We start from the raw sequence: 13,845 nt of genomic DNA on the forward strand, positions 1-13,845 counted from the left end.
AAAGAAAGCTAACATAATTTGGTAGTATTATTTTTTTATTTGATATAAACTTTTCCTTGGAAATAAAGTCAAAGGACTAGGTTAGCATGTCTATTACAAATATAGTTACAACATAAACACGACAAAGAAAATACCAACATTGCAACATAATCATTATCCAAACTCAAATTTATTAAAACTAGGGAAAATTAACAAAAGAAATATTTACACAAAGGAGACTCCAGAAAAAGGTACAAGGAGAGTAAGACAATGTGTTCCGGAAGAGTAAGCACTGAGCATCAAACACGCCCGGATTCGTATCGGCACTCGAAATAGAATATATTTTTGTATTTCCCATCGAAAAAAATGCTATGGTGCTATAGAATATGTACTCAATCGTAATTCAATTTATAGATATTGCCCATTTATAAGGCGAATTCTCCGTCAAACACGTTGCATTCGGTGCCCCTTTCCCGTAATTGATTGGTGCTGAATTAATTATGACTGGGTTGTTTTATACCTGATGTATTTCTACCACAAAACAATGTTAAATGCTTAAAATACAGTGACGTGCCAAAAGTATTCGGTCACAATGACATTTGCGTTATTTTTTAATATTAGCTAAAGTTATTCTCGTAAGAATACGTGATATCAATTTGTCAGATGCGTGTAAAATGGTCATATGGTACCGCGCGTAATTTTCATGACACAATGCTTGCATATTACAATTTCACTGAAAAAGGGCTCCGAATGCAACAAAACTAAAAGTTCATACAACACTGAAAGTGACTTAAATATAGAAACAACACGAAAATATCATACTCTCCTCTAGTTTTACTTTATATATCAAAATACTCCATTAACAGTATTCAATGTTGAATACCCAGAAATTAAACGTTATATTTTATGATAGAGGCTCCCTGTATGATAATGAAAATCTACAAATAAAGATACCACGTTAGAAGAAAGTCTTTAATTATCATACAATAAATATCCCTGTCAGATATGTACCTATTTAATACTACAGAGACTTTACAAGTAGTTATAATCAATTTACTGATCGAGAGATGTTTTCATATCTAACATGCCCAACAAACTCTGGAGAAAGTGCAACACCATTGACTGTTGTAGGCTTTGGAGAGTTAAAAGATATGGCAAATATTCGATTGATGAAAAGGTCGTCTCTTCACCATTTTCGGAATTATTCTAACAAATACAATTACCTGGGCACACAACAATCCTTGATTCAAAGTTGAATGTTCTGGCTATTTTCAAGAGGAAATTCACGGAGGCGTCCTCTTCATGGATCAGCATAACTCAGTTGTTGGATTAATCTTCCTTTCTCTTATAGCATATCTAATATATTCTGTTGTGAAATCTGGGGCGTTTTCCCACCTTTCGCTTGGACACAGCGATGGTTTAGATAGTGTCCATCAGATATACCGGCAATGATAAATGTATCTACCAAGGAAGCGTGTCTCTTTTGTAGGACCTTTCGGCATTATCCCATCACTAGGCTTGTAGCTGTCCATCATTCAACAAGCCTATTATGACAACTGCTGTTCAACCATCCCAATCCGATATAATCCAATAATATCCGGATCTGGCCATCACCGTCACGGTTTTAGTATTTAACTTCTATTCAAAGGGGAATAACTCTGAAATAGATAAACAATGTCACGTTTGAAGCACGTTTTTTTCTGTTACATGGAAATGAAAGAGGTCATGTTGGATGTTGTTTTTTCTTTCTACATGCTGAAGTAGACCCACCAAGGAGACACACAGGTAAGATTAGAGAAAAGAAACCTTAAATCGGTAGAAGTGTCGAACACACTTTTGATAATTAAACTGTGAAGCATGTTTAACCCTGTCGATGTGGTGCCAGATGTGTATATAAAGTCTATGTAAATCATATGAATACCGTTGTATCTATTGAATACGTCTTAATTCATGCGATTGAATAGTTCTGTGCTGTTATAGAAGCTCAATAATATATGTATACACAGTCCTACAGCTTTGTGTGAGTAGCATCTGTGTTCGTGTAATTGGGTGGTCGGTTACACAGCTGGTTACAAAATCTACCGTCTCCCCAGTTGTACCGGAGAAGGATGGCCGGGCTACCAATGGAACAGCGACGTGGTAATGTATAAACGGATGTTTATCAGATAAGAATATCGGTGACATTCCTTTGTAAATAGTATATAACTTTTCTGGATATTTATATACTTTCGTTTTAAACAACAGTGTAGTGTATTCCATGTATTTGGTTCACTGCGCAGTGAATATGTAAATAATTCTCTGCAGACCCAGAAGTTTATTACACGGTGCATGCTCAGAGCAACTCACGCGGTTAAGAGTAGTCAAAGTGATAGACCGTTCAGTTTCCCTCTCAAAAACTATAAAATTAGTTCTAGTAAAACAAGTACAGAAACCAGACCTAATGCACACTTATAATATATATTTGTATATTTCCAATCTTGTAATACCTATGTTTATCGGGACACGCCCACGGCTGTACTTCTAATCCTCGAGTTTCTCGGATTACATACACGTATTACATACACGTAACTTTCGGTTCGACATTCCTTTCTTTATGAAAATATAAAATTTAGATGGTATCGAAATGTTTTATATGTCCCAACATTATCCTAGCAGTAGAAAGTACTGTACGTTTTATATAAGTGTCTTAGCTATCATTTACAGACTGATCCCCCCCCCCCCCCCGACCCCCATGTACGGGTCCTTCAAATTCCGTTTATGTATTTATTTGTTTATTTTTGAGAAACACAGTCCTCGATAGAGCATCAGAACCTTTCGACAAATCAGAAGTTGGGACAAAACAGTATTATAATAAGATAACCCTTACACAACATAAGAAAGCGATGATGTCCATGTTCTTGGCCACTAAGGACCAACAGATACTAACAGTGATACACCGGTCAGGGGCGTAGCTTCCATAGAAAGAAAAAACCCGGGGTTACACATAAAAAAATCCGTGCATGAAGTATGTCGGACAAAGTTACAAAACTAAGGTTGAAAATAAATATTAGGGGTTGAAGTTTGTTGTTAAATAAATAAATAAAAACTGTCTCAGAAAACGATTCAAAACATCTTTGAAATCATGAAATTCAGACCCCTCGCCTGGGCTTACACATTTCTGCTGGGCTTGCTACGCCCCTGCCGGTAATGTCACGCGCTGAGATAATGTGGATATAGTGACCATCGTCTGTTGGGGGGAAACCAAGAGGGTAGACTTATCGGTAGATAAAGAGTAACGGATTTACTGAATGCTGAATACCTAAGTAACCTAGGCGAACTCAAGAGAAAAATATTGTATCGAATCAGTGGTTTACATCATTGTTGTATGTAAAACAATACTTCATTAGGGTGATCATCCAAATTATATAATGCACTGGGACACTTTAATTACTGAACGATTTTTTTCATTGCTGTACTAGAATGAATGACCACACTCAGGTTGGCCTTAATTAATTACGAGACAACCTCCAGGATTATGTTAACGTAAAACTCCAGCCACAACATATGGGTAAAATTATTTGATTTTGTTGATTTTCAACATATTCCCACGTCATATACATGCTTTAGGTTAATAAATTCTGTCTGCTGTTAACAAAATCCTCAGTCATGTTGGCACTGTTGTAATTCACCAATGAAATGTTTAAATATAAACTTTTGTCAAAGTATGACAGAACTTGTATCTTTAACGATCCTGTCTAGCATCCTTATAAAATTACACCTGATAGCTATATAACTATACACATTGTTTAGATTGTTCCATGGTGTTATAGGTATCAATAGTGCTTCGTAAACAAGTGTCGACAAAATATGTAAATTTGAAATCATAAAAAATATTATAAACTATTTGGTTTTCAGCGTGTGTAATTTGGTTGGCAGGGACTTTCGTGCTTCTGGGGTTAACAATACGTAAATCATCCCCAATTTTTGCACGTTCTGGATGAAAAAACTGATCCTGACATCATCTCATTACGTATTCTGAGTGTCTCGACACGATACATTTTTGACTTTATATGAATATAGCACATTTCTTTCGAAAAATGAAACACATGCGTATGTACTATATTGTTTCTAAATTCCCTACCAAATTGTGTATAAATCAATTTGCTCAAAACTGAAAACGATGATTTTTTTTCCCCGGAAACTAATCGATATCACTATTACTTTTCAAAACAAACGACATGTGTTTCATTCCGAAGACGAAGGGAAAGTCATTAAAATTCATAGCGCTTTTGATTGATTTAGTGTTTTAAAATCGTTTTGTTTTGATTCTAGGGCACGGTTGCACAAATAGAACAGGATATGATACAAGACATCAGCAGAGGAGTTTTCAACAGCACCAACTTCTACAAGGTATTTTTCAAGGTCAACCTCTGGTTCTGTACAATAAACCATGATTCACGCCGACATATGGACAGCGGTCAACAGACCAACAAAACGTCATTTTGGGATGTCGGAAGTCAGTATTTGGCGGAAACCATTCAATATATGTTTTCAGTCGCGCAGACTACATCTGTGGAAGGTCCACGGGCAAGCGATGACAACACATACTGTGAGAAAACGATTGACTCTGTGATAGAGCATAGATTACCTGTACCCCTCCTATTAGCCGTAGTCATAGCAACGCTTTGTGTTGTGTTTACGACCATACTTGTAGGTTGTTGTTGGCGGGTGCGGAGGAATCGCTCGGGAAATAAAACGATTGTGAGTACTTCCGTAATACAGCACGACAATGACCAAAAAGATACCACAATTCTTAATGACGACTCGCATACGGAAAGGGACCAGCTTCAGACCAAATGTGAATTGTATGACGAATACCGAACAGGGAAATGCAAAGGGGTCCTTTTGATATCTCCTACCTGTATTCATCCGCGGAAGAACGGTGTAAATATATATTCTGCCGATTCAGATATAAGTTGGTTCCTGAAAAACAGCGTGGATTATGTGTTTTCTGAGTTAGATAAATACTTACTTGACCGTGCTTCTCTTAATTCACCTACATCTAACGGACCAAGTACGTCACTGCCCGAAAACATGACGTCACCACGGTTGAGCACACGAAGAGTCGTACCTCGCTCGCGCCAGGGAAGAGGGAGTTCACCATTGTTAACCAACCACGATCGCGTGGACGAACCTAGTGAACGAAGAGCTTGGCAGGAGTTCCAACAGAAGGTTATCCCCCTTGGGAAATTCCCTTACCACAACGTGGCTTATCGGAACACCGATAAGATTGCAGACGTGAAAGTGCGAAATCTTATTCAGTTTTATAATGCACAATGCATAGTGCGTTTTGAACAATGGAATGGGGCGTGTCTAATAGCAAACTACACACTTGTTCTTTTAGAAAAGGCGATGAAGACCTTAAACATCGATACAAATGGGGTAAGTTTTAACAGACTCGAAATGACCGGAAGTATAATGAAAGGCTTGAAATCTTCTACCGCTGGCCAGTTTGATGTATTGATGATTTTTCAAGGTTGTGGTTTCAAGGTTACTCATGCTCTCGATCAAATAAGTAACACTGGTATACCCCCGGGTAAACTGGTTCTCACGGCTGAGCAAACACGCGGGCAACAAAACGAATGTCTGAAAAACTGCAATCTAGACAATAGCAATTTCCTTTGCGTTTCTTCTGAAGCACTTACCAGTGTTACAGAAAGTATGTTAGAACGGGGCATACAGAAACTCTACACTGAGACTCGTTCCCTAATTGACAGACTGCCATTCCGTATTCAAAGATCTGCTACCGCGTCTCTAACGCTCTCGCTAGATACAAGGAATGTGGTCGGTCTAAACCTGCCTGAAATTAAGATCCAGATCATCCCAGCCATCCCTCTTCACGCTGGAGGGTGGTACCAACTGGCGACAATCTACGCCGTCCCACCATGGCATGTTCAGGATGTGAAAAGGAAGACTTCAACAAGGGGCGAAGGAGCGAATCAAACGATTTCACATGACCTGCTCTGGGGTCTGTCTCTAGGCGAGCTCGAAAGAGTATTTTTCACAGGTGTTGATATGAAAATGAAGGCAGCTGGAGTGACAAGCTGTCATATTGTCTGTTTGGTGATTCTGAAGACACTGTTCACAAGTGTAACGCGTCGATCTCTTTTAGATCGAGGAGAAATTAACTCATATATATTGGAGACGGTTTTATCGTTTCTTCTGCTAGAAAGTTCGGCGAATGACTGGACTCTTGACAAATTAGCCGATCGGTTTTCCGATTCAATCCATTTCTTGAGATCTGCTTTGGAGCATGGGAGATTACCAAACTTTTTTCTCCACAACCCACACTTGTTGAAGCAAATGCCTGCTTTGAAAACATACCCGTTTCTAACAAAAGGGCGCCAGGAGAATCTCTTGGCCGAGATCAGACAGGATACAACAGAAAAAACATTCAAGTTCATGAATCACAGACTGAAAGAAATGAAGATGGAAGATTGTGTCAAGGGAGACTACTCCGAGGAAATGTGGGAATACGAATTCTTTGTGTTCAACTAATGCCACAATTGTTTCTATACAAACCTGACTGGTATTTGTTCTTTGTTTAATATAAAACATTCGTACCTACTATTTCATTAAACACGCATGATGTTTATATTAAATGTGAAATGTGATATCGTCATTGTGATAAATTAGCATTATGTAGGTTTCACAATCTATTTCAAAAGTTTTATTCTTTTCAATTGACAAAGCAGTAAGACGATGCCACAGCTTAGTGATAATGTCTGAACATGATACGTGTACCAGTTCGCCACACTTTTTTTGTATACGCAAACTGATTTTTTCGCCATTATGAATGTTAAATAAGAAACCCTTCTAAATGCCTTGTACATATATTTAGTTACGGAATACACCCAAGTATAATGTAGATATTTAAAATATAGATGGAATAGGCAGGTAACACACCAGGAAACTATAAGGGAAAATGGTTTTGAAGTGGTTTAAAGCAAGAACTTGTTACAGATTTATTTTTTTTCTGTTTTTCCAAGTTTCATCATCATACCTGAAGCAGTCGTTCATATGTTACATGTAACTTCAAATGCTTGTAGATCATAATACAGTGTATATCCTCCCAGCGTGTAAAAAATGTTCTACATGTAAATATTTATCAACTATACTAAAATCCAAAAGATATTTTCGATATGAAGTTATTAATCGATGTGCCATATATTTAAGTTGAAATTTTCGTAATCAGTATTGAAAGTTGACTAAAAATTTCCCGCTTGTTAGTTTTACAATCAATACTAGTATATTATATATAGTTATATCTTTTGAAGATTTTTAGATGTTTTTTAATTTTAACACTATTGTGCACCCGTGTGTTTTCGAGAATTCCATTGGATAAGTATACTGCTTTCATCACATTACAACATTTGTGCCATTCTGTTTCAACTGTATTTAGTGTACATCATTGAACCCCATGTGTACTGTGTAATTGTAAAAACAAAAGGTCTCTTTTTACCATGGACTACTCCATGTTAGTACCTTACCTTAACTCTGTGGAGTGCAATACAAAAAGGACAGTATTTTTCGAGCTAGTCAAATGTCTTTTTTGTAGGTCATGTTAATTCAGTTCTTAATGTCTTATTCTTCGGCATCTTTATATGTAGACCCTGTACATGTGTGACGTCAGATTGTGTTTCAGACACAGTCTGAAGTCCCGTGTAACACAACTTTATATGTAGACCCTGTACATGTGTGACGTCAGATTGTGTTTCAGAGACAGTCTGAAGTCCCGTGTAACACAACTTTATATGTAGACCCTGTACATGTGTGACGTCAGATTGTGTTTCAGACACAGTCTGAAGTCCCGTGTAACTCGACAACTTTATATGTAGACCCATGTGTGACGTTTTAATGTTTTTTTAGACACAGTCTGAAGTCCCGTGTAACTCGAAATCTTTATATGTAGACCCTGTACATGTGTGACGTCAGATTGTGTTTCAGACACAGTCTGAAGTCCCGTGTAACACAACTTTATATGTAGACCCTGTACATGTGTGACGTCAGATTGTGTTTCAGACACAGTCTGAAGTCCCGTGTAACTCGACAACTTTATATGTAGACCCATGTGTGACGTTTTAATGTTTTTTTAGACACAGTCTGAAGTCCCGTGTAACTCGAAATCTTTATATGTAGACCCTGTACATGTGTGACGTCAGATTGTGTTTCAGACACAGTCTGAAGTCCCGTGTAACTCGACATTTTTATATGTAGACCCTGTACATGTGTGACGTCAGATTGTGTTTCAGACACAGTCTGAAGTCCCGTATAACTCGACATCTTTATATGTAGACCCTGTACATGTGTGACGTCAGATTGTGTTTCAGACACAGTCTGAAGTCCCGTGTAAGACGACATCTTTATATGTAGACCCTGTACATGTGTGACGTCAGATTGTGTTTCAGACACAGTCTGAAGTCCCGTGTAACACGACAACTTTATATGTAGACCTTGTACAGGTGTGACGTCTGTAAAAAGGTTTGCACTGTTTTATGGTTTCAGTGTTCTATCTACATGGCGAAGGAAAAATTGTTTTTGTTATTCTATATTTACATAAAATGAGGAGTTAATATACAATGTTAGATAAACAACAAGAATTATAATTGGAAGATCTTTTTCATGTCCTTGTATTCTGATATTACGTTTATGATAGTTAAAATGGTATTTTTTCAAATTATCTACAGAACGCATCATGTCTTTCTATATTCCGTGTTTATACTGTTTTATGCTATTTATTATTTTAAAACATCTCTTTTCCCATCACTTTGTACTGTATTTCGTGACTTTTATGATAGATTGTAGGAATTGAAATCTGACTCGACGTGTACTGTACTGGTGACGTGACGATAATATTTACAGATGAGACGGATAATTATATATTTCGATGACTTATAAGTACCGAAGAAAGAGACCTGTTTCTGATACCGCGGTTTTGTCCTTGGACGAAACGGTTTACTTCAATTGCTCTTGATGGTATGCGACAGACCCCGCATGTTGTTCAGTGAGGTGGTGACTGCTGGCCTACACTAACAAATAATTTGATAAATAGTGATATCGACTCTACTGTATTCCAAGCAGTAGGTTTCATATGTTTCGCTATTTGAACTTGAAGCTAATCAGAGTTCACCACTCTACACTATGTACGATGGTGGTGAAATGACAAAGCTTCATTTCGGATTCAGAGTAGTCCATTTCGGTTTCGACTAAAGAGAATATGATATTAATATGATTTCCTCGTGTCATCTCTAAGACAGAGGTCGTCCATGTCGTTGTTGATTCATTATCTAGATGGTCCATATTCAGAAGCATTAGATCCTCTGTCTGACAGATTCATAGGTAAAGTGGTGGTTTGTGCCAATTCTATGCGTTGTATTTTTAAAGGGTTGAATTAAAAAGAGTGCTTTGTTCATTTGCGTTTTGTTGTAAGTTATGACTGCAGTCGATATACCAAGGGAGACAACCTCTGTATCATCAGTGCTGAAGTGAACTACCGATTATTTCCACTGTAGGTTGTCGAAGATCTGGTAACTATTTCAACAAACGTTAATTTCTGTTTAATTTTTCTTTTTTTTTAGAACAAGTTAAAAGTTTTGAATGACAGAGGCCAACGTTCGGAACCTCTCGCTTTTCACACTGATCCCCGTGGTCACCATAATCCGTACTTATTTTCCTCAGGTGTTCTGATTAAAGAAAGGAGGGAGAAGAAAATATCGAAGTATCTGTAAGCAAAATTTCCAAATTTAGAATCGATAAAAAACGAAGGGAATATAAGAACTTAAGAACGATTTACATGGAGACTCCTGAGAGCGCCTTCTGCTTCATCGACGACACTCGTCATGTTAAATATTGCTCAATTCAACGATAGGTATAGTCATATTCTCAAATGAAAACAAGGTTGTATACGTCTGTATTAACGAAAAACACTAGACATACTAACGGGTATATAACATATCTTATATCATATCGCACAAGGAAAGAGAGTATTTCTCAACAAAATCTTGGTAGTGAAATTTCACCAAAGTCTTCACCTTTGCCCACGTGGTCACATGGGACGTTGTCATTACATGCCGCCCCACGTGACAGCAGCCATTTCTACAATCTGCAAAATTAAAATGCATGGACGTGAAATTAGGATTAACATTTATTACTGTAAGTGTTTGTAACGTTTGCTTCACATAAATGTACATAGTGGTGTACCTGTACCGAGGCTTCACGCCCGCGTGTGGTCGAGTTATAATGAAGCTAAGTCTATAATCAGATAATGAAGACGAAGATCAATTCCCTTATGAGTGATAGACACTACCAGAGTGTTATCTTCAATAGGCTGTATTGATTTAATTTAAACTTAAAGGCGAAAGTACTATATACAGTATCAAAACACGTGATTGTATGGATTATAAACGGGATAGACAGTGAGTTCGTGTGGAATAGACTTTCCAGGCGTGCTTTACGATTTAGCATGTTACTGTTACGAAGAAAGTGATTACCATTTCAAACAACTTCTTTATGTAAACAATGAAATATGTACAAACGCTGGCTTTGTTAAAGTATTTCGGTATTGTTTAATGATTTTAAAACCGTACAGAAATCATTTTACATGTTTATAAACAAACTATTTACACACGTTTATGATAGGGAATCACTTGTGATAAATCAAACGAAGTTTTAATTACTAATAATATCAGGCAACCAGGTCGGTTTTCTATTTCCAGTATCACAAAATTTCGGTGGAAAAAACTAACAATGCTTTAAGTGATGAACCCGTGCATGATTCAAACACATCAGCGGTGATCGGTTTTAACTAATAATACATGTAGACTGCAAGAACAGCCGCCTACAACGAATTTATACGTCAATCAATACACCATTTCTACCAAGTGGTACATGTACGCAAGATTTAAGTCTCTTAGATTTAAATGAAACGATATGTATTTTGGCGCCTAGATATACCAGGCCTTTGCCTTACCGAGTACACTGATGTAAGATACGCTGTATCGTAGTATCATATGACCTGTTGGAGATATTGTCCAAGCCATATCAATTATATAATCCTTATATTTCCCTAAGGATGCGTGTTAGAGGAAATAATATGAAGTGTTTTCTGTACTCTCCAATAAATCTGACTCGCTACCTCCTTTACAAAAATCGCACACACCGAGTATGCCATTTTTGATGGTAAGAATGTAGAAGATTAGGAAAGGTAAATGAATACCGTTAATTAAGGTGTTTTGACGTCCGGCTTAAAAGCACCAAAATTAATCACAACACTTTAGTGAACATCAAAAATGTATGCATTGACATTTCTCGACATGAAATACGAATGAATATGCTATCAATTCGTTGGTAAAAATCTGACAAAAACACAAATCTACAAATTATAGAATAATAGTATTGCTTGAAAATAAATAGGAGCCATTTTTTTATTACTGTTTTTTTTCTCTATTTCTTGATTATTTTCGCTAAAGATCTTGCGATGTGTATAATACTTACCAGAAACTCGTGAAATCTCTACCAACAGAAATGATGACGTGTAGAACGATATACAGAAGACTAACATTATTATTGTTGATTTTGTGTACGACATTCAGTGGTACCAGAGAACAGTGTCAGCCTGTGTAATAATCGTTATCACAGGTAAATCTTATCAATCTGACTAATCTGACTACCTGTTGGTAGATATAGAACCATACAGTGAAACCTAGACACACAATGGCCAGGTAAAAAACAACTAGCCGTGGTTATGTAATATGAAATAATGGAGTGACTCGAGGCAATATCGGACTTTCGTTTGAATGCTGTGATTGTTCATTTTCCAAACAATGATGAAGAAAACAACTTCAAATAAACAACACCAGTATTCAGGAACGAGAACAACAAACGAATACGGACGTATATATAAATTCCAACTGAAATTCAATAAAACCCAGACAAACTGGAGAAATTTTTAAACCCTTGACAAATAACAAGGGAAATAAGATCAGGCCTGGGTGGTAAAGACTGATTAGAGATCACCTGTGTTTAATGAAATTAAACAAAATTGAGAATAACCTTTATCATTTTACAGCTGTAACTTTGTTGGAACAGGTCAGATTGATGCACATTGTATAATGAGCGTTAATTTGGCCTTGAACACTCAGTGGCAACAATTAACATTTTCATTAACCCACCATTTAACTTAAACTAACCTTTTAGCAACCGGGAACAAATGTCCCCAAGTGTTAACATTTTCTCTCGCGATATCCAACATTTACGTCTAGGTCAAATTCCGATAATGTCACGCTCTCAAAATTATGACGTGGAAGTGATAACGGCACCAATAGCCGTGTTAATGTTAATGCAGTGGATGTTTGTTCTCGGGAACGTTATTACACCAGATAATCTTATCACACTCTGAATTATAAATGAAGGTAAGCTCATTTTGTTTTAGACATGTGTGCATTGCATGTTAGTGTGACGAAATGCAGTTAAAAGCCAAAAGACAGATGGATTCTGACCCACAGCCAATTCTGTCAGTTGGTTGAGACGTATCACCGAAGGGCACATGTACTGAAATTACATGTCCTAGGAGAGTCAAATGTTCTTTTAAAGCCTTTCTATCCATTTTTCAATAAGCCAGTATTGCCTGGCATCGATATAGTGTACATGTGTAGATTGTGTCATTTCAAGGGGAGGTAATTATAACTGTTTGATGGATCACCGGGCATTATGAATATACCACGTACAGAATAATACATTCACGATCGTATCGCCTAATAATGCTCTAATGGTATCCCTATGATGATAGGAATACTACAACGGGTTCAGCTGTGTACATCAGTCCTAATTTCACTAAAGGACAAGAGGTGAGTAGATGTTGCCTTTCTACCCACTATTGCATATGTACCTTACATTTTCCGATGATGTACTGTTAATGCATTTCTCCGAGTATATATTATTGAAATCTTAAAACTGCGAAGAAACCTACCTCAAATAGTCTACCAATGTATACGATACACCATTGTATGAAAAAAAGTAAACAAAACTTTAAAAAAAAAAAAAAAAAAAAAAAACGAATCTTTAAAATGAGTGAGCATTGGCTTAGTTTTGAAATATTGATTCTGGCATGCTAAAATCAATATCTTCCGTTAGTCGGCCGAAACACGAAATATCAAAGTGGTTAACTTGATAGAGACCTTAGGATATTTATGGGCTTGTTGGACTTCTAGTCACACTAATGGATATCTATATAATAAAATGCTAAATAACGAACTTTAAATTACACTCCACCAAAGACAGTACATTGCATTACATGTTACGTTATACCTACAAAGTGTACGTTCCCAATAAACAAATTTCTCTTGTGATCTATGTATGTTATTACTCCTTTTGATCCACAGACATCAGAAAACAAATTCGACTCCCAGACAGAATCACCCGTGATTGAACTCCAGGACGAAAGTTTACGTAAACTTACATCGTAATAAATGAAATCAGAACAGGAGGAGATGCCGACAAATATTAAACCAGCTTTATGAGAAATAAGATGAAAACCTGACGCAATGTTGGGGAATTCAACTTGCAGTGAACCCCCTTTATAGCGACAGCCAGCGTACTTTATTGTTCCGTTATATCACCTAGGTCTGACAACAATGAAAGTCCACCCGAACAACTCGTTAACCTTGCCTTGACCAGGTAAGTATTACGTGTTGTGATTTAGCTGCGGCGAGCACCTAAATGTGCCATTATATTTATACTTGCCTGTGGAATTAACAGGTATATACTACAATTGTGTTATAAAGACCGATAGGTAAAAAACTGTCCAATCAGATACCACCATGGTCGTTG

The 13,845-nt window shown here is 37.0% G+C and overlaps 1 protein-coding gene across 1 annotated transcript; it reads left to right on the plus strand.

Moving 5' to 3' along the window:
* The first annotated feature begins 2,097 nt into the window (after window positions 1–2,097).
* LOC132553786 (uncharacterized) lies at window positions 2,098–7,722 on the plus strand. Its single transcript, XM_060218067.1, has 2 exons — window positions 2,098–2,118; window positions 4,291–7,722. Exon 2 carries the CDS (start codon window positions 4,318–4,320, stop codon window positions 6,514–6,516), a length of 2,199 nt encoding a protein of 732 aa, XP_060074050.1. The 5' UTR covers window positions 2,098–2,118; window positions 4,291–4,317; the 3' UTR covers window positions 6,517–7,722.
* Window positions 7,723–13,845: the final 6,123 nt, after the last annotated feature.

This window comes from Ylistrum balloti, unplaced genomic scaffold (genome assembly GCF_031769215.1).
Source record: "Ylistrum balloti isolate Yb309-2 unplaced genomic scaffold, AGI_CSIRO_Ybal_v1 Utg369640, whole genome shotgun sequence".
NCBI classification, from domain to species: Eukaryota; Metazoa; Mollusca; class Bivalvia; order Pectinida; family Pectinidae; genus Ylistrum; species Ylistrum balloti.